We start from the raw sequence: 20,517 nt of genomic DNA, 5'->3' as shown, positions 1-20,517 counted from the left end.
GGCCGTAGGGTCCTCTGTGCGTGTGGCTGTGCTGGCACAGCTGCTGGCAGCCTCGCCTGCTGTGGGCAGTCTGCAGCAGAAACTTACTGTGCAAGTAGTGAGACTCATGTCTCCATGGTGTTACTTTTGCTTTGTGAGACACGTTACGTGGAACCACCAAATGCTCTAGAAGTGCAGGGCAGTCTCAGTATTTTCAGATCGCATTCAAATAATGCTACAGAATCGCAGCTCGGTGAGCCCACAGCCCATCCTGCTGCACGCGGGCCCCGCTCCATCCGCAGGCTGAAATTCATGGAACTATCCTTGGTGGTGAAGTTAAAACGTGTGCATCGATGTTTGCAAGAACAGAGCCGTAACGAGCTGCCAGTTACGGAAATAGGCTAATTCAGAAATGTGGCTGTAACACTTAATTTTGGTTCACTGCTGCTGTATCCGATCCAGAGACGCCAGGTATGTCAATGCCAAGCTGTATGCATTTGCAGCAACAGCAATCTCCATTTTTGGACTTAGCGACATCGAGATCTTGGCTGGAAGTGCTTTTGATTAGCAGACATAATTTAAAGTCACATCTGAAATAGGGATTTAGCATGTGTTACTGCTCCTGAACAGTTTGCTGTTGCGAAGAGGACCCCATCTGTGCCCCCTGGAGGTGCTCAGTGTCTCTGCCTGCCGGGATGGGGGTGCAGGGTGTGTGCCCGAGGGGTGCAGCCGGGGCACAGCGCATCTGTCGCAGCCGTGGTTCAGGGGATGTGCTGCTTGCACAGAGCACTGCAGGCAAGCCCTGCTCCCTGCATCTTACCAACTGGTCAGTAAGGCGAGGGGAAAGGAGCGGGACTCTGGTATTGTGGCAAAACGTGCGGACTGATTTTATGGAGAGAAGAGCAGAGCTGTTAGGAATTCATGAGGGGGAAGGGAAGGGAAGGAAAGCAGAAAGTGGAGAGGAGTGCATCTGTCAGAAAATGAACTTCCAAGTGTAGCTGCTAAAATACAGTTTTGAACATGAGGCTCAAAATGGAGGCTTGTGCTGTCAGCGTGTGCTACGGAGGCCTGGCATCCTGGAGCACAGGCTGTGCCTCGGTGCCCGTTCTGCCACATGCCTTCCTGGTGCTGAGACACAGGGCGAGGAGAGGAATAAACAAGCAGCAGGAGATTCAGGAGAGAATCTTGCTAAATTTTACCAGGTTGTGATACTACTCTTAGAAAAACATGCTTGCTTTATATAGAAAGCTGATCTGGCAGCGTGGAGCAGCTCAGTTAAATGCTGTTGTTTGAGTCTTCTCCGTGTGCATGGGAAAATGGGTGCTATGGGCAGATGGGCTGCCTCGTGCACTGGCATCCGTGCAGCACAGCAGAAATAGAATACGGCTACTTATGGAAATAAGAGGAAGTGGAGTATTTATTTATTTATTTATTTGTACTTCAGGTATACGAGGGAATTGAGAGGAGAGCGGTGGGGGCCTGTTTGGAACATGCAGCCACAAGAGGTGTCCTTAATGTGGGACATAATCTCACTGGGTGTGGGATCGGTTTGGAGCACATAGAGGGGGTTGAGGCTGCTTCCAAGGCACGGATTAGAGAAAGGAGACTTCTGTAGCTTTGAGGGTGGAGGCTTAAGGGGTTGCCTTTCCTTTTCAGATGTGAGTATCCACGTATCTTATTTCTTGTGATTTAAGTTACAGTCTTTTGATTGGGTGGTGATAACTGCAGTCAAACAATATATTTTAAGGGTCTAACAAAAACACTCCTCTTTAAGCTGGACTACACTCAGTCTTTCCCTTCACTGGATAGTGTTGACGAGACAAGCAGATTTTGACGTTCTCTGACTTGTCCTCTATAAAGTGTTGAAGTTGTCCTTTTTCCTCCCAGACCTCGCAGTCTGCTCTTAACATTGACACTGGAAAAATGGACAGTGAAATGATCCAAGATTCAGATCTGACACATGACTTGAGCTGGGCGTTTATTTTTAGCTACAACTGAAGTTTCCAGTGGCAATTACTCCTTTTTCTTTCACTTTTCACTCTTGCGCTGAGAAAACCAACTTTCTTGATTTTGCCGTGAAGAAAAAATGATGTCCCTTATCACTCATGCTTCCTTCTCAACTTGATTTACTTTCATTTTCTAGGTGCTGGTGAATCTGGTAAAAGCACAATAGTCAAACAGATGAGGATTTTGCATGTGAATGGATTTAATGCTGAGTAAGTACTTTTGTTTTTTTTTCTCTTTACACTTTACCTTATGTCTGTGTTCCACACGGTAGATGGTTTTGTTTCATGACTTGAAATATTTCCTTCTTTTTGCCTTTTCATGTTCTGTAGAATCTGAGTATGTATTTTTAGAGGTTGAGAGACATTAACTTGAAAAAGTCAGGCACTGGTAAGAATTAGGAGCTAATGGTGTAGAATGGTTTGCATCCAGGTTCAATGTTGCTGATTTGATCAAGGCTCAAGTTTTGTGTTTTGATTTTTTTTTTTTTTAATTTTTATTTTTCTCACTACAGTTTCTTTCACAACATGGCTGACACTAATTTACCTCTGCTATAATTTACCTATGCATTGATTTATACCGCTGTAAATACACCTTCTGTTAGTGTACAAAATGAATGCAATTTTCTTTATTCAGAGCAAGCAGGGTTCTCTGTCTTCACAAAATAAGATTGGGATATGTATTTCTAGGACAGCGGGTCAGATTTTGTTCTCTTCTTTTGCTTTTGCTTGCCCAGATGTTTGTGATTTATGTTTCTAAAGGATTTTCTTTCTGTGCTTGAAATCTATACAGTTACTTGATCGTAATGAGGAGGAGAATGGCATTTTAAGATATGAAAAATGGAAATATCTTCTTTCTTAGAAATCAAATCTTCCTCAGACTTTTCACCTAACCATAGTAGGGAGTTGGGAGAGATCTGGATGTTAGTTGGTGTGGCAGCATCTGTGTGTGCGTATGTACCAAAACCTGCTAAATCAATTCGAATTGAATTAAGGTGTTGGAATTTTAGACCTTATTCCTTTCATGTAAAATTCTGAGATGATAGTACTGTTTTTGCCTTTTTGTTTTCAAACAGTATTTTTGTATTAGCACCTCCTACCTTCAAGTCAGTTTAATTTATTCTGTGTGTCCTATTGTTTTGGGCAGATTAAGCTTTCACTAGTCTTGCAGTATTAATTCTTTAGTAAGAATGTCTGAGCTAAACGTTTAGCTAAGGAGCCTTGACAGTACTTTCTCCTAATCCCCAAATGCTGATTTAGGATAAGGTACACAGTCTTTTGAAAGAAACTTCAGGCTGATTCGTAATAAGTTGCATTCTGTGGTACACTATGTGGTTTTAGCTCCTCTTTGTAAGCAATGTTTTCTTAAGACAACTCTTTCTCCTAAGTTCCTGGTCCTACATCTGATTTCTGCTGAGTGGTCTTCATTGTTTGGCTGCTCTTTTTAGTAAAGACTTATTAAAATACTTGCAAAACTTAAAAGATTTGCATGAGTTGACTTTGATGTAGCAGCTCTCAAAATCTGCCACTTAAGTATAACTTTCAGCATTAAGATGGGCATCCTCGATGCCTTTACAATTATCAATCCATTTAGCCAACAAAGTCCTACATTTACTAAGCATACAAATGCTGTTAAAGAGATGATGCTGTGTTAATGATATATAGCATTGGTGGATAACCGTCCGAAGCTGTGGGCTGCATACCGAAATCTGTGTGAGATTGGGATCTCAAGGACCTGTTACACAAAGCCTGCAGAGTTGGCGAGGGTCTGGAACACTGAGGTTGGCAGCAGTATTGCTTTTTTAAGTATCTCACTTCTGTGTTGTAGGCTTGGGCTAAGTTGAACATGCCGCTGGATTCCAGGGCAACGTGGCAAATTTGGCCTCAGCAGCTTCTGCTGGCTTCTGTCTTCTCCTAGCAAAGGACTGGGATTACCTTGCAGCCCCCATGCCAGCGCAGCCCTGCTGCCAATCACACAGCATATATGTGATGCATAACAGCAGAGAGGTTGTGAAGACTTGTGTGCTGGAGATGAAGCCAGTCTCCAGTGTTAGAGTCCATGTGCACAGATGCAGTTTTGAATTATTCCTCTTGATGCGGCTTATTCATGTGGCTTAAAAGAAGTCTAGTTTGAAGTCCTATCTAAAACTTGTTTGCCTTTGATTTGGTTGCCCTCTGATAATTGACCTTTGAAGCAGAAAAAGGATACCTGATGTGATGTGTAATGTGCTACAAAAACAAGGGAATCAAAAGTTTTTCTTCAGTGTTACTCAAAAACTCTTAGTTTCTGGTGGCGGCGCAGGACATGCAGAGCTAAATGCATTGGCTTCCTTTGAGTATGTGGGGACTTTTGTTTTCTGCTCGTAAACAGATGAAGGGATGGTTGTCCTACACCTGTGTGTGAATTGGCCTCATGTAGAGGTGCAGCATTAGCAAGCTGAAACCTGTGCAGTTCTACGGAACCAGAAGAATTTCCTTTGGGATTTCAATCCTTGATCGTTTTAGCTAATTAGTTATCTGAGAAACTGTATGGAATCAAGTGTTCTAGGTAATTAAAGTGCTTAATAGTTAACAGTGCTAAGGTGAATTTGAAGGTGGTTAAAGTTTTAGCTAGGTTAACTACAGTAAAGCCTGTTAGAAAAAAATAAAAAATCAGTGATCTTTTATAATCTGTAATTGAGTTAGAGACAGAAATACCTCTCTTGCTCCTGCTGTGAAGGTGGCGCGTGGCACATGGCAGCACTGCAGCGCTCATAAGCAGAGTGGAGCACTGGAGCAGCAAGGCCCAGTTGCTGCCCGCCTTCTGGAGGGGTTTGGAAGGGCTTTGCCTCCGCTGGCTCTTGCAGAGTGGCTCCAGTTGGTCTTGTGTCAACTGCTGCATTCCGACAGCAATTTCATAAATAACAGGAGTTTGCTTTCCCGTGGTATTCTTCCAGCATGCCTAACCTTTAACATGGAAGAGCTGCCTTGTAAGTGTGATGAAGACATGGTATCAAGCACATTTTCTCCTCTTTGAGTTATCGCCAGCAGTAGGGCCCCTTGTGATGTTGGAAGGTTTAAAATGGTCTTGTAGTAGCAGGAAGCCTGGGACTTTGCTTCCTTTCTTCCTCTTCTTCAACACTTTAACTGTCTTTTCGTGAGGCTGTTCAGAGGAGAAGGCTGACTGTCACATAGTGCCTTTTGTCAGCATCCTGATAAGGTGGAGCTAAAATCTCTTCTGTTTGACTGTGCAGAAATTCATACGCCAATTCATGAGAATCAGAAAGGATTAATCGTGGACAAGGCTAAGTAGGAGGAGCAAAGGAATTTGCTGGAGGAATTAATGTCAGTACGTAGTGCAGGTTGAAGAGGGGGGGGAAAAATCGTTCTTTTGTGTTATCTTGGGGCCAGGGTGCGTGGCTTCTGAGATGATGGCCTTTCACTGACTTCTTTCCAGTCATCTTTCCCCTCTGTGATCAATGTGGGTTTGGCTGACAGACTCTAAAGATAGAAGGTCATTGTCATGTGTCATTTTAGAAAGTGGGAAATTGGCAAAGGGAAATAGGCAATTTTCAAGTGTCATGGGAAAAACTGGGACAGGCAGAAATATTTAGATAGGAATAAATGGTTGAAATGTAACTTACGAAATCCACTACAAAGATCGACAAATAAGGGGAATATGCCCTTGTGATTGGTAAGTCTGAATAGTATTTATGATTCAGGAAGTCTTGAGGTTATAGGGAACTTCAAATAACTGTTCTCAGCCTTAGTTGCCCAAACAGTGTTGTATAATGATGACCTTATTTCATAAACTGATATTTTTAAGCATTGAATACAAGTCTATGTATTTATGAAATCCGCTGATGGTAATGGCAGAAGCAGAACTGAATAGCTTTTATTTTCAGGACTTGGATGACAACTTTATTTGCTTTTCTCATGTACTTTGAAAATTTACTTTCTCTTAGTAGTGAATTTAAGTAAGCCAAGTCAACCCTTGAAGCCTTGGCACTCTTTTCTTCCTCTTTCCTCAGTTAGATTCAGTAGTTTTGTGAGGAAGGAATTGTAGTCATGGATGCTTTCAGATATTTTCTTTATATGTCTGACCCAGTAAAAAGGAACCTCAGTTCAACTGTCATTTCACATAAGCCTGTACTTTGTGTTGGCTGGAAGACAGGGCTTTGTCAGTCTCTTTTGTGACTGAAATGATTCCTATCTTCTGCTATCCGATTCCGTGTTTTATTGTCTAAGGTTAGTCGTCTTGTGTGTATGAATTTAAAGAAGGGAGTTAATATTACTACTCAGGGGAAAAGTATGATATTTATAACTAGGTATTTTACAGTAATGAATTCCCTCCCAGTGGCTATCGTTAGTTTGTATACACAGTTATTATTGCTCTGTTTTGACACTTCATTTAGATTTGTGTACCATTACCACGGTGGGTTGTTTTTTTGGTTGTTTTTTTTTGTAGGAGAAAAGCTAAGAAACAAACTGACTTTATCGTGTTTTATCCTCCTGGCAACAAAACCTTTTTTTTTTTTTTTCTGGTGTTTGGGCAACCCTGAAAAACTGGAGGGAGGCTCAGTGTGTTTCTGCATCGCAGTGTGTGTCAGGAAGCTCCTGGAGGTTGGAGTCTGACAGTGTTTTCTTCCCAGCGCCCATTGCAGGGCACAGAGGGATGTCGCTGTGCTGGCAGTGTGCTGCGTGCTCGTTTGGACTGGGAATGCTTCTGGTCCAGCTGAAGAAGCAGTTATTGGTTTGTCAGAGAGATTTGTGCCACAGAACGTGAGGTCAGGATTTGGGTGGGCAGTGGAGAAAGGTGCATATTGCAGTCTGGTTTGGGTCCTGGCCTAACGGCTGGCACAGCTGTGTCATCAAGTTTTGTCACAGGGCAAGACTGTACCAATACTGAGTAAGTGCTGTAATTAGGAACTGAATACTGCATGTAGCTTGTGATCGTTACATTAAATATTTATGTAAATGAAAGAAAACTGTCTTCCATCAATTTGGAAGGAATTGGAAGTCCTATCTGATGGTGTTGAACAACTTAAGGGAAAACAAAAGAATCGTTAATCGTTGGAAACTTCAGTGTGGTGTTGGTGCGATTGAAGTTATCTTTTTTGGAGAAAAAGATGTTCTGTGAAAAAGTCAGCCTGAAGTCAGTGAAGCAGTAGTAATACTTAGCTATGCTATAGAAGAAAAATGAGATGAAAGAAGTTTCCAGTTTTTGAATTTCTCATGTTTATTGTGGTCCCTTTCCTAGGATGGATGACATTCCCTTCTGAGGATGTGAGCAAATACGTAACATTTAGATCCCTGCTGAGGTGTGTGTTTGAGTACTGCAGGGTGAGCTTTCAGAAGCCTCCCATCGTTTGTCATGGCAGCAGTGCATTGCCTGGCAGAGCTTGATGTCCGCAGCCCTGAATATTCCAATAGGTGGAGGAATAAGCCAGGTGCCCTGCTTGTTTTTTCAGCGTACAAAACAACGTGATGTTGTTTCCTGAAAGTAGTACAGAAGAGCAGTGCATGAAGGAACCTGAAAGTTTAAAGAAATGGGTTTGTTCTGTCTGTTTTTAGATGCTCGTGGTACGCTTGGGCTGACCATAAGTGCAGACATGAGAAGGCACAGACAGTCATTTTAACATGCTGCTTTATTTTCAAGCAACTGTTTTGTGTGTTTGTGCTTTTTCAAGAAACTCATATTTACGTGAGAGAAGGAAAGTGAGAACTGAACATCAGCTTTTTTTTTTAATTTTTAATTTTAATAATTAGATGCAAAAAAGGTGCTGCTTATAGCACAGCATGCATCTTATCTGTGCTGATGAAGGGAAGCATTGCATTCTCCTAGCAAAGCAGTAGGATTTCAGCTGCCACCAATACCTCTCTGCCCCGGAGTTACTGTGCTGGCATTGCAACTCGGTGTTTGTGCTTTCACTTAAGTAGTTCAGTTTTCTGATTTTAAATAAATCCAGAACGTTATTAAACTCTCCCTTATGGTGAGCTGACGTGTGTTGCAGACGTGACTTGGCATGTAAAGGGGCTGGCCAAAAATACAGTGGTGGTTATAGTCGAGGTTTAAATTCAACAAAAGCTTTTGAGATGTGCAAAGGCAGCTATGAGCGTGATGTAGGAGGCTCAGAATGGTTCTAGAGAGCGTGGAGGGCATTGACCAGGGGCGGAATAGACATGGGTGATGTACTGTGAGGAGCAGGAGAGGAAGGCAGGTGAGACCTCAGATGTAACTGCGTGTGAAAGGTGGTGAGCGGATCGGGCAGGTTGTGATTTCTGATGGTCGTTGTGGGGTTTTGCCCAGTAGTTCTGGTTTAAAAAATAAAGCAACCTCTCTGCTGGTCTTTACAAAACTTGTGATTTTTCTTCTGCCTTCTCAAACAGAAAATAAGCCATCATGTGGGTTCTTAGCTAAGTCTGATTTCTGTGACTTGTTCTGTGTCTCCTGGATTTTTTCTGCAGTGGCCCCAGCCTGCAGTTCTCCCCATAGTGCCTGGAGCTCTCAAAGCATCTCATGCTTCCTCTGACTGATACAGGCCTTGTTCTCATCTGTGTCCCCGGTTTCATTGCAGCATTGGTCCTTAAATACTCTCATGTCATCCTGTTCTTTATCTTCCTTTTTTTTTTTCTTTTTTTTTTTTTTTTTTTCCCCTATTTTCCTGCTACCTGGACAGAAGTTGGTGTGTACTATGACTAGTGTAGCTCTGCATGCACTCCTCCTGCCTTTCCTCGTTAGAGCTCTAAATTTGGTCTCTCCTCCATTCAGCCTTTAATTTTCTCTATGGGAAATTATTCTCTACCACAGCATAAAGGCTGGTTTAAGTAGGACAACTGTATTACAGAAAGGGTCTGAGAGAGAGCAGCTGAAAAGAACTTTTCCTCTATTTGCCCTGAATTTTTGAAATGTTTGTACTCTCTGTCCACAGGTCAAAGTGGAAGTGGTGTATTTTTCTTTGTTTTCTGATCGGAGGCAAATCTACTAGTACAAAGCAGTGCAACATAATCATTCTATTTTACCCGTTAATTGATTAACAACAAGCTGTATTAAATGCCCACCATAAAACTTCAGATAGCTTCCTAGAGGCAACTCTGTTCAGAACAAAGTATGCATCTGTATTCTATGTTCTGGTGTTCTTTCTTGTGGGAGGAAAAGAAAGTTGAGTGCATCAGTTTTTCCTCGGCCCTTCTCAAACATGCTGTGCAGTGATTGCATTTCTCTAGCTGCTGTACTGGAGCAGTAGCACTGTGTGAAGAGTTTTCTGTGCTGGCATCTCTCTAATTTCTTTAGTTCCGTGCAGTTTGGATGGGCAGTATTCTGATTTTCCCAGTAAAAATGGTTTTATTATCCAGGTGAGTGGTTGCATTTCATTATAAATGAACAGAATACTTTTCGTAGTCTTAAACTCATGGAATGTTACATTTTTGTATTAAATCTGTGTCTTCACGTTATTGAGATCCCTTGAGATTCCCCTTATTCACTACAGAGCTCTATTTTATCAGTTGCCAGTCACTTCCCTCTAGTTGCATTTTTTTCCTATTTCATTATGTTAAATGCTAGCATTTTTGCCCCACGTTCTTATTTATTATTAATTAATGCTGAGCTCCTTCTAGCAATCTAGATATGAGCGTTACTATTTGTTCCTGCTTCTTGGGTTGCTTGGCTTCCTGCATTGCTGTTACTCTGTGGGATGGCTCAGGAACAGCAGAGATGTGCTGTGTCATTTCTTTTCTCCCAGAGGATTTTTTTTATTACTATTATTTTTAATAGTGAAAAACACTTCACTGCTTCCAGTTTTGTCAGCATCCTTTCAGAGTGTCTTTGTCTTCTATATTAAGGCAGATGTAGCTGATGCTTTGAAGTATAATCCAGCAGGCAAATTTATCTGTACCTTTATTTTTAGGTACATCATGCATTTGTTTATTAGAGTTGCCCGTGTCCTGTCTCTGATGAAGAGCTGAGATGGATGACACTGAGCATTTCCACTGATGGGGGATTTTTTAATGTAACTTTAATCCTCACATATCAAAAATAATATGCCCTCAGTCTTACTTTGACAATCAAATCTTGAATTCTTAGTGCATGTGAGAGCATTTAGGATACAGTGCCACTGTAGCCACACCTGCTTTGAAACAGTATTTTCGTAACTGTACTCCAGTATAAACATTCAGTTAATTAGAATTAGTTGTTTGCAGCTGAGCTTGCTTACACAGGAACAGCAATACATCAAGGCATGCTTGGGACAGCTGGGGGACCAAATTAACTGCTTTTGGAGGAATGCAGCGGTGGAGTGTCTTGATGAGAAGATATGTTTAAGATGTTCGTTCCTCTGAAGGTAGGGATGGCTTGTGACTGTATTTATTAGCTTCTTGGTGCTGACTGCATTCTCCAAAGGGCTGTTTAATAAGCATTATGTTCGCTTGCCTTTTTAGTTAAGGCCCCAGAAAATAATCATCTCTCCCAGCTGCACCCTCCTGCCCCCCGGGGCTGAGCTGCTGGAGCAGCAGAGGTGTGGAGGTTTCCATCGGGGCTCAGTGTGGTCCCAGCAGGTGTTACATTCAGCCTCCAATGGCAACTTAACTGCTGGCTGAGGGATTTCTGTTTGCCTTCCTAATCTCTAAATACCCCAACCTCGTCTGCATGGCTGTGCACACACGTAGGGCTTTGTTCCTTCAAAGTGAAGTCATCTCATTTCTGCTATTCCAATACGTTTATGTAGTGTAAATATTTGTATGCATTAGAGAATGCCAGAGGGAAACCAGGCTTAGTGAAGTGAGTTTCTTCCTCACGTTTGCAGTAAGAAGGGTTGCCTTGCTCCTCACTTCCTTGATTTTTTTAAAATTGGTTTTAACAGTTAAAATTGTGTGAAAGGACACTGAGGTGCAGCAAGTTCAGTGAGCTGTGTCTATTTTCAATCTTGATAACTTAAATAGCTTAAAAATAAAGCTGCTAGCTAAATTTGATTCACAGTGTCATTAATGAGAAATATTTAACCAATTAATTGCATGAGTTTTAATTCAATTGCAGGAGGGATTGGTATGGCTTCAGATATTTTATGTGGCTTTTATTGTTTAAGGCCATTTAAGATAAAGATAAAAACTTAGGTTTTTTTTTTTTTTTTTTTAAATTTATTTATTAATCAGCAAAAGCTCATTGTCACAAGGACACAACAACAACCACTTGTTGAAATGATTTTGGTTGTCTGAACTGAGAGTCCGCAAAACACAGCCTGGTATTTTTTATGGAGAAAACAAAACCAAAAAAAGTACACAGAGTGCAAAGCTGAGGAGATGTTCTTCTCAAGAGACAAATGAGAAAACAGAAAAGAGAGGCTCAGTGGGGAACGTGGGGTGCTCAGCAGGGGCAGTGATACCCGAGCCGGGCTGCCACGCTGCGCAGGGCGAGCAGCTCCACGTCCTGACCTGACTGCAGCTCCCAGCATTTGGAAGCAGAGCTGCAGAGGTCAGTGCCAACAAGGGTTCTGTGTTAAATGTTTTTGATGTTTTCAGTGTATTTTATGAAAGTATGTTATGCAACTCTCTGGAAGGTTTGCTTTACGGGATTTTTGTTGTTGTTGTTAAATTTCTATGGAGTAGGAAGTCACTGGGTTTTCTGTAGTGCTTTTGAAGCCTGCTGCAGTATATGCCTGCAAATTAGATGCAACTTGTCACTTTTGGCTTGTAAAAATGGTTAATATTGTTTCCAAGTAGTTATTCAAAGGAATGCCATCTGCTTATACCAAACACTTGTAGATAACAATCAGATTTATAGCTAGAGCTGCTCAATTTTACACATCCACGAAAATTGCAAATGTAACTATTTTGTCTTTTGGTTTTGTATTTTATTTGAATGTGAGGGTGAGCTGTGTCACTGGGCCACAGTTTCAGTGAACCCTTGGGAATTGGGGATGCCCTGTGTTGCCTCTGTATTCTGCCTTCACCTAATTGGACAGTCCTCATTTTATGTAATTGTACCTTATGCAATAGTATGTTTACTTTCCTTATGTTTGTCACTGAAGAACTTCATAGTGTTCTGTGACCTCGGTGTCTTTTTGCCCCTATTGGAAAGTGAAGTGCTAGAAGAAAGTACAAAAGGCTGAGTTTGGTAAAGCGTTTCTGATTCTTTTGCACAATCTTAAAACCTCTTATAAAAAAAAAAAAAAATACTTTTTCATGCTTTACTTTTAATGATCTTGTCTGAGAATAGATTTATTACTGAATATAGAAAGTAAAATAATACATTGTTATTTAGAGAAAGCAGCAGTATTCTATAAGTATTTTATTCCTTATGAAAAAGAGGAGAATGCATCCCTCCTATACAACTCTGAACAAAGAAGAGGGGAGCTTAGAATCTGTGACAAAGGCGTATTAGGAGCATCTGTTAGAATGGGCAGGTTTTTGAAACAAGAAGTGAGAGATTGCCCCGACTGCCAGATTTCTCCTTTTTTTTTTTTTTTTTTTTTTTTTAATTATGGTCTCTCACAACAAGGCTGTATAGGAAGAACGCTACAGGCAGCATAGCTTCATATGTAGTGGGATGTTCTTGAGTCAACTCGTGCCTCTTTGGGAAGATCATAGATCCGATTGATAAAATCAGCTGGTTTGATGTCAGTGCTTTTCTTCTCCAATATGATGTATTCACACTGTATTTTGATTTTTCAAACTGAATTGTGTGGAATTAACAGCATGATATTATGGCACTGCGAAAGCTGCCTCATGGATAGATCTCAGTGCAGTGGGTAATAAAGGCAGCGAGTGGGACCACTTCTTGGAAAGCTCCCAGGGAACTACTGGCTAAGTATGTAAAGTCATTCTTTAGACTGCTGGTCTGCTTCAGTCCCAAAGCCCTCTTTGCACACTGAGTGGTTAATGCTGAGAAGGTCAGGTTACTCTTTACAGGGAGATCTGAATAACATGTTTAAAAGTTGTACTTCATAAGTTTGTTTTAAAATAACTGAATGCAGGGCAGTCTCATGGGAGTCAGAATGTAGATTTTATCTGTAAAATTGGAAAAGGACTTGAAAGTCAGTTAATTATGGCAGTGTGTTTTATTGTGGCAAAAAGACAAATGTAGCTTGGATGTATAAAAGAGGGAAAGTGAAGCGTAAGTAATAAAGTGGACTTCAACACTGATAAGGGAGTTATTAAAATAGTCTGTCCTATTCTAGTGTCTTCAGATCGTGAGGAATGTGGAACTGTTGGGAAGGATTTAAAGGAAAGGCCCCAGGAATTGCAGGAGGTCCATAAGTAGGATGCCTAAGTGGGATTTCGTTAACGCATAGAGGTGCTGCTGTGTGAGAAGGATACCAAAAAATGTGAAGGCATGAGTGAGCTTTAGTTTCTTAGCAGTAGAGTTACTTTAACTGAGATAACTTGTTGAGATGGTAAAACTTCATTGGAGCTCTGGGAGATAAGGGCAAGTTTATTTTTAAAGTGGTTTTCAGTGCAGCTTCTGGAGATGCAGCTTTCTTGACAGCAGTGTACTGCTCCTGGTGGTCCTGCTGGTGCTGGCAGGTGCAAAGCCTGCTTCATGCACCATGGATCACCTGCTTTCCTTTGCAGCAACAGGGAATCATATTTGGCTTATGATCCTGGGCATCGTTGCTGTAGATGCAATTCTGCTTTGGTTTTGGAAGCCTCGGAACCTTCAGAGTGCTGTGGTTGCCTGCAGGTGCCAGAGAGGTGGGCATTGATGGAGGGTTGTTTTTCATTGTTGTATTTCCCCATCAAGATAATGAGCTGCTTGTATGTTGTTACTGCTTTAACTTCCTTCTGAAGCTTCAAAGATTAAACAGGATCTGACTGTCTTTTGTGCCAGACTGGTTGATTCTTACTCGCGTGATCCAGATAAAATTGATTGAGAGCGTGAGTTAAGAAAGAACCTCTTTCACTAGGAATTGATAGGAATATTTCCATCTTCTGCTGCATACGGCTTTTTTGACTTCCTTGAATTGTTTGGGCATATTTTTTTCTGATCAGTTATTTGCTGTTGCAGAATGCTCAGGGTCATCTAATTTCTTGCCTGTTCCTTATGCATAGCACATAACAAATCGTGTCCTTCAGGTAGGTGGAGGATGTGGGGAAGCACAATGGTCTGTAATGCACTGAGAGGCAGCTGGAAGCATACAGGTATCCTCTCTAGGCTGCAAGTCTTGTGAATATTTACTGCGTGTCAGGGTTCCTTTCTGCACCAAACCACTAACCCAGGTTAAAGCCCTCCTTATGGTCTCCTCTGTACAGGTGGACTGGCAAGCTGGCTGAATGGATTCAGCGTGACTCTGTGTCTGTGTTGAAAGAAACAGCAAAATTTCACCTCATTGTGGAAAATTCAAATTGTTAGAGTGTGTTAGTATCTCTGAATGAAACCAAATATAGTTCTCTTCCATTCCATTCATTGTGGACCTTATCTGTCTTTCTGATGCATCTCACTTGTTGCCAAGCAACCTCAACAGTAGTTCTGCACATCCAGCAGCATTTAAAAAAAAAAATAAAAGTGAGTAGTTGTTGCTGGAAATAAGATGCCTTCTGATGACATGAATGAAAACAGTTACGAGAGAGGGAAATGAGGAATGGTGCATTTGGAGCTGGTGTTCTGAAAAAGCTAATAGTATTTAGAGCTTAGGTAGTGCCTTTTGTTTTCAAAGCAAGTTATTAAATCAAGAATATTTTTTTCCTTTCAATGACTGAAGCACAATTATGCTCATGCTTCATAGAGCAGAGGGCAAGGTTTGGTCCCAGGAGGGCAGGAGGTAGTTTGGTGTTTGTATTTGTATTTGTTTTTCTGGCGTGTGTGGGCTTCGTGTGTCTCTAATTGGACTGCAAATTAACTGAAAAGGTTTGGAAGTTTTTTGTTCATGTGTTTGCTCATTAAATTCAATAGGTATTGCTATCCATTCATTTCACACTGATGCACCTACGGTGTATTAAATTTCATTAACATATTTATCACCTAGAAGGCCTTCGAAACTAGAAGTATGATAGATAGTGTGTAGGTCCTTTACTACTGGATAATGTTGCAATGCTTATAAAGCAATAAATAGAGCTTATTTTTATATTCTGTCTCTTGTGTGAAATGTGATCTGAGCAGCAAACGAACTGCTGCAGCAAAGGATATAAAAATGAATATGAAATCTGACCTGTGGAAATGATATTTAAGTTTGCACGATAGCTTCATTTCAATCCAGAAAGAAAATGATACATATTACATGTAGATGGTCTATAACAACGTTATTGAGGATGCAGAAAAAGTTAGAAAGTGCCTGTATTAAGATTGCCTTAATTTGAGGTCCTTTCAGTTTAGAATACCATTGCCTATAACTGCCTGCATAGAAGGGCCATCTTCAGTTCTGTGACCAGCTCCTAGAAAGCAGTAATGCTAACACTTTAAAGTAGATTGTAACATTGTGATTTAACTCGCTTTTCCTCGGTTACAGTCTGGAATGACTGAGCTGCCAGTGGCACCACTGGCACACAGTACAGCACATCAGGCTATCCCCTGAGTTTTGGCTAGAGGACGGTTGGTCTCAGTTACACACAGCAGTGCTTTGCTTCCCACTCTTTTGTTTTCTGAAGGTGCTGATCTTAGAAACACGCTAGTTCCACTTCTGGGTAAGAGTAGTAAAAAAGGATGTGCTGCAGATGAATCAGAAGTAGTGGTGTAACAGGTCCCTGGTTTCATTTATACTCAAAGAGGGCTGCATTCTGAATTGCACATGCAGTGTTTGACAGAGATGTGGGTCAGACATGCTTGATGCACGGTGAGGTGTTCTGTGCTAAGTCTGTGTTTACGGACTGGACGTCCGTTGAGGTGTTTCTGTCAAGAGACTTACAGTTTGCTGTTGTTGAGGATGAAGTGGACAAGAAGCAGCAATGTAATACAGGAGGAACACAACAAATGGACCCATGTGTGCATGCACAGCTTATCATTGCAAGGCAACTTCCTGCTGTCCCGCTTCTGTAGGAGTGTGGGATGGTTCAGAGATAGTACCATGCTTCAAAATGCTATTAAGAGGAAGCGTGTATTTTGAATTACAATCTGTATGTCAGTTGTCTGCATCACAGAGCCTAATGGGTGCGTGCCTGACGGGTTGATCTGCCCTGCCCTGTAAGGTGGGCGGTACGTTGTGAGCAGACTGCCGTGGCAATGAATTGCAGTCAGCTGGGGTTTGGTTCCTTGTGGCTTGTTGTGCGTGGACTGAAAACAGTACTGGATAAGTATGGATTAAAGGATAAATTCAATTAATGAAGATGTACAAAAGAACAAAACTAGGAAATGTTTAAAACATAATGAAAAAGAAGCCATCCCAGTGTATGTAATTTTTGCCATGTGCAACATGTAAGGTTTATTCATGTTGGACTAAAATCTCTCTTGCTATACTGCAGGTAATAGAGGTAACTTGGAAAAGGAAAGTTCAGTGTGTGTGGCATGTATACATAAACTGTTTGTGGCGGCAGTATTTTTACCTTAATCCTCTAAGAGGAAAAGACCAGCCCTAATTCATGGGTTTTTGGTGGTTTTTTTTTTTTTTTGTTTTGTTTTTAAATGCATAAAAAGCGTGAATTTTGGCAGCTGTTTTTTGCCTCTAGGCTTATAAATAGGTTTGTCCCTGCAAGATGTGTGTGATTGCTATACATACATAATGTGTTAGCTGCTGTACCAGTATTGCCATGTAAACTCAGTTACCCTTTTGTATATGTATGTGTTGTCTGTATACCTAGTTTGTAAAGGGTAAATATTATAAACTGGTTGCTCAAGAGCAGTATGCTATAAAAAAGTAATAAGCACATCAGTAAACGTGTTGGAGGTGGTAATAAAAGTGCACTATAATCTGTCTGCCAGTTTACTGAACTCTAACTGTCGTTATCTGTGGCCATTAACTGCTGCACAGTGTGTGTTAACCCTTTGTGCAGCAGCTCTGCGTGCAAATATGAGTGCAGCTATTTAAGCTTTGGTTCAGGTCAATGTGCCATCTCATGTGGTAGCATTCCTGGGTTTCTTGTGGCTCTTTCCTTTTTGCCCAGCTTTCATTTCAGTAAAAAGGGACGCATGGGGAAATAGGAAAATACCTTCATCATCAAAATGAATGTGCTTTTGTGAAATTCAAGGAAATACATGACTTGTTTCAGGTTGTTCCTGAAATATTTCAAAAATAATAATGTGAGTAAGATGATAAACGTTTAAATGTTGAAACCTGTTCTTGGATTAGATTTTTGTAAAATAAGCCTTTTAAGAAGCTTCTCTTGGAAATATTGTAACAGTACAGTGGAATTGTCTCTAAAAGTCACCAAACTTCTGAGTTCTCTAGCTCTGTTGAGGAAACTTCTGTTTGGGGCCGGGCAGTGACTTCTGGAGCTGCTGTGCGTGGTTTCCACATGGCACTCCTGTGGGACATCGAGGTGTGGCTCTGCTCCCTGCCTTGGTGGACTGATGCATCCCTAAAGCAATTTCTGTTTGCTGAAAGCTGGGTTGTGTAAGCTCAGGAGCATGGCTGTGTTGGTATTTTGGAAAGCTGGGTGCATGTACGATGATAAGTGAGGTGAAATAATAGGAGAATGCTTCTCATGAAGGAGTTCCTCTGGGTCAAAGGTTTAAATTTTCTAACCTTAGACATTCGTTTCTTCCTCAGTCTTCCAAGGGATGATCGCTCACGTTTAGGAATGTGCTGCCATGTCCTCAAAGTGTTGAGGCGTTGGAAGCTGGTAGTCTGCACGTTTTGATGCCTTGGCACCGGGGTGGGTTTTATACAGACTGCTGTAACCAGCGTCCCTCCATTCCAGTGCAGCCTTTAAAATGGCAAGCAGTTACGTTTGAAGTTTGGATCTTGTGATTTCAATACAGATATGAAGTGAAATATTTCAGGGTGTGGTGATACTTAATCATTAATGATTGAGACTTGGGACGTTTCCCGAATATTAATGCTGGATATGAACGCTGATTGCTTAAGATGAAGTTATTACCCAGCAACCCAGTCACTTACTGTCGCCCTCTCCTTTTTTTTTTCAACTGTTCTTGGAGAAATGGTGAACACAGATCTGGGTCAGGCAAGTATCTGGCGCGTTCTCTGAAGCACAGTGTAAGAGACAAGTGATGTCACTGCCTCCATACCTTACGAGTTGCATAATGATCATTAGTCTAAAAATGGTTTCAAATGATGAAACTGACAGAATTTGCTCTAATTGTGCAATTGCCACTAAAGATAAACTGTCACGATGCCACACCTTTGATGTGCTTTATTACTTAATCTACTTCATGAGAAAGGTTGAGGATTGACTAGCTAATGTCAGTAAAGTGCTTCAAAAAAGCCTAGTCATAAAAATGTTTATGACTAGGTTTACGTGATTTACATTTTTAGTTTAATATGTCCTTTCTCTGCCAACACCAACTATTAATAACCTACCAAAATACATAGAACACTTCATAAATGTGTTTGGAAGACACAGTATATGCAGTCGGTTATGCTGCGTTCTGTAGGAAGTTTGAACTGCTGAGAGTTCTTGCTTAACTTCTGTGTGAAAGTAATATGGAGATAGCAGTGAATATCACTGTGGTATAGGTAGGTTGCTGCTGTTATCTGATTTCCAGGCAGTAGATTAGTGTAGCATTTCTGCATATTGTTTGCATAGCACTTGTAACTTGTGGGAATAGACTTGGCTTCTCTTTCTGTTAAACTTGAAAAGGAGATTTCTTAATAATTGCATTACAGTAAACATTCTAGGGGAAAGCCTTGTCTTTCTGGCTGTATGTGAGTGATGTTAAAAGTCGGGTATGCTCTTCCCTTTGTTTTCCCTCTCCATTACAGCAGCTTTCTGACCATGTACCTTCTGACAGGTTCATCCCCCCCTGCTCATTTTTAAAACAGAGGTAGGGAGAAGCAGATACATTTGAGAAGTGCCATCTCAGAAAGCTGATGAACGAAGATCTGTGTTGGTGAGCTTTCCAGCACTGCTCTGAGTGGCATCAACAGCCACAACAAGGCTAGCAGCACGCTGTGAGCTGGAATCGGTCGCGTCTATAAAAGTACAAACCAAAGACAAATGTTAGGGCTCTTATATTAAGGCAGGTTGTTTCGTTTGTAAAAAGAAAGGCCAGGGACGTGCTGTGTTTCCTCACTCTTTCTCCTTCTCTCTCATTCTCTTGCTTGCCCCCACTTCCCCATCTTGTGGTTTACCACTCAGCTGAGAACCACTGTTTCTTACATAAATGAAGAAATGGTTTTTGTAGTCTCTTGTATATCTGATAAATAAGATGTTTTAGAATCCTCCAGATATTGACGATCGCTTTCAAATTCTTTTTTATTGCTTTAATCGAATTTGTACTACTGAGCAGATATTTTCTGTAACGTAGTGGCAAAAAATACCTCTGTCTACAGAAATTTCCAGAAGGATTATTTCTAAGAATCCGTGCTGTGCTATGTTAGATGGATGGTTTGTGCAGGCCAAGATTATAGCTCAGAAATGGCACTTTAGAGGATTAGGGAAGAAGTGTAAGGGAAAGATTGACGCTGCTTCCTACTCAAGTCTGTTGCCAGGTTCTGCCACTGGTGCTTTAGGAACTCTGGAAGCAGGCAGGATTCATAACAAGTTCTGAAGTTGTCACGTTCTGCATGGCTTTTTTCTTTTCCTTACTTTCCTTAAGAGGTTTCCTCTTTTTTAACTCTGTCTAATTATCTGTGAATAGAAGGATAGAAAGCAAATCTTGCACATCAGTTGTGCTGCCTGGTTGATGCCTCTGCATTAGCTGGAATGCCACTGGGGTAGTTGGGTTCAGATAGGAGCAAGTGATCTCCAGTTTCTCAGTACTTCTGGTATGGTTTCTTTAGCAGCCAAAGTAGCAGCTAGCTGGATCGATATTTATGTCCAAGTAATACTGTTAAAGTAATTTGCAAGGTAATAATTTCTAGCAATTTGTGCGTTCTCCTGAGGTTACATTCATCAGCTGTGAATAAGTTTCTCATTTAAACAGTATTATTAATATTTAAGGGACCATATGTTGTGAAAGTAATTGGACAATCATAGCAAAGTGCTATATATTCTGATGGGCTAAATATCAGCAAATTATTTCTCACATATCTGTTTTGTCCTTCTTATTTATTATATACTGTCAGTGTGAACTGCATCTTATTTTTTTTTTCCCATTTAGAAATGTCAGGTCAGGGCGAGGGCATGACAATTGTGCCATTGTCATGGTTTGATTTAAATTACAGCAGTATAACTTCCCTTTTATCAAAGGAAACGATAATAAATGTGCTTATTCAGGTATAATTAATTTCCAATTTTAAACTTAGTAAAAGGTCATTCTTCTTACAAGTTGAGTCCAAATACATGTAGATGTTGATTACAATGAAGTGAAATTTTCTTCACTGCATTCTTTGTGACTTCCAGACTTCTCAGCAAGCATGGTTTGGAATTTTTCCAGTTAATTTGTGTTTCGTTGGAGAAAGCTAATCTGGATACAGAATGTTGGTCCAAAACATCATGGGTTAAATGAACCTTCCTAGTGCAAAAGGAAAGGTTCCCTAGAAATCCGGGTTTGTGGTAGATTGCTCAGGACGTT

The 20,517-nt window shown here is 41.0% G+C and overlaps 1 protein-coding gene across 2 annotated transcripts in view; it reads left to right on the top strand.

Annotated features, from left to right (window-relative positions):
- The window catches only part of GNAS (GNAS complex locus), a gene marked incomplete at its 5' end in the record, with an annotated part of 128,874 nt that overhangs the window by 48,962 nt on the left and 59,395 nt on the right, over positions 1 to 20,517 (top strand). For both annotated transcript variants that reach the window (XM_079543453.1, XM_079543454.1), the window contains one exon: positions 2,123 to 2,195. In XM_079543453.1, the coding sequence (XP_079399579.1) occupies positions 2,123 to 2,195 (73 nt within the window). The remainder of the gene's footprint in view (positions 1 to 2,122; positions 2,196 to 20,517) is intronic.

The sequence above is a fragment of the Tetrao urogallus genome (genome assembly GCF_951394365.1).
Source record: "Tetrao urogallus genome assembly, chromosome: 16".
Lineage (NCBI taxonomy): Eukaryota > Metazoa > Chordata > Aves > Galliformes > Phasianidae > Tetrao > Tetrao urogallus.
The sequence above is the reverse complement of the archived record's forward strand: the minus strand, read 5'-3'. Positions and strand labels throughout refer to the sequence as shown.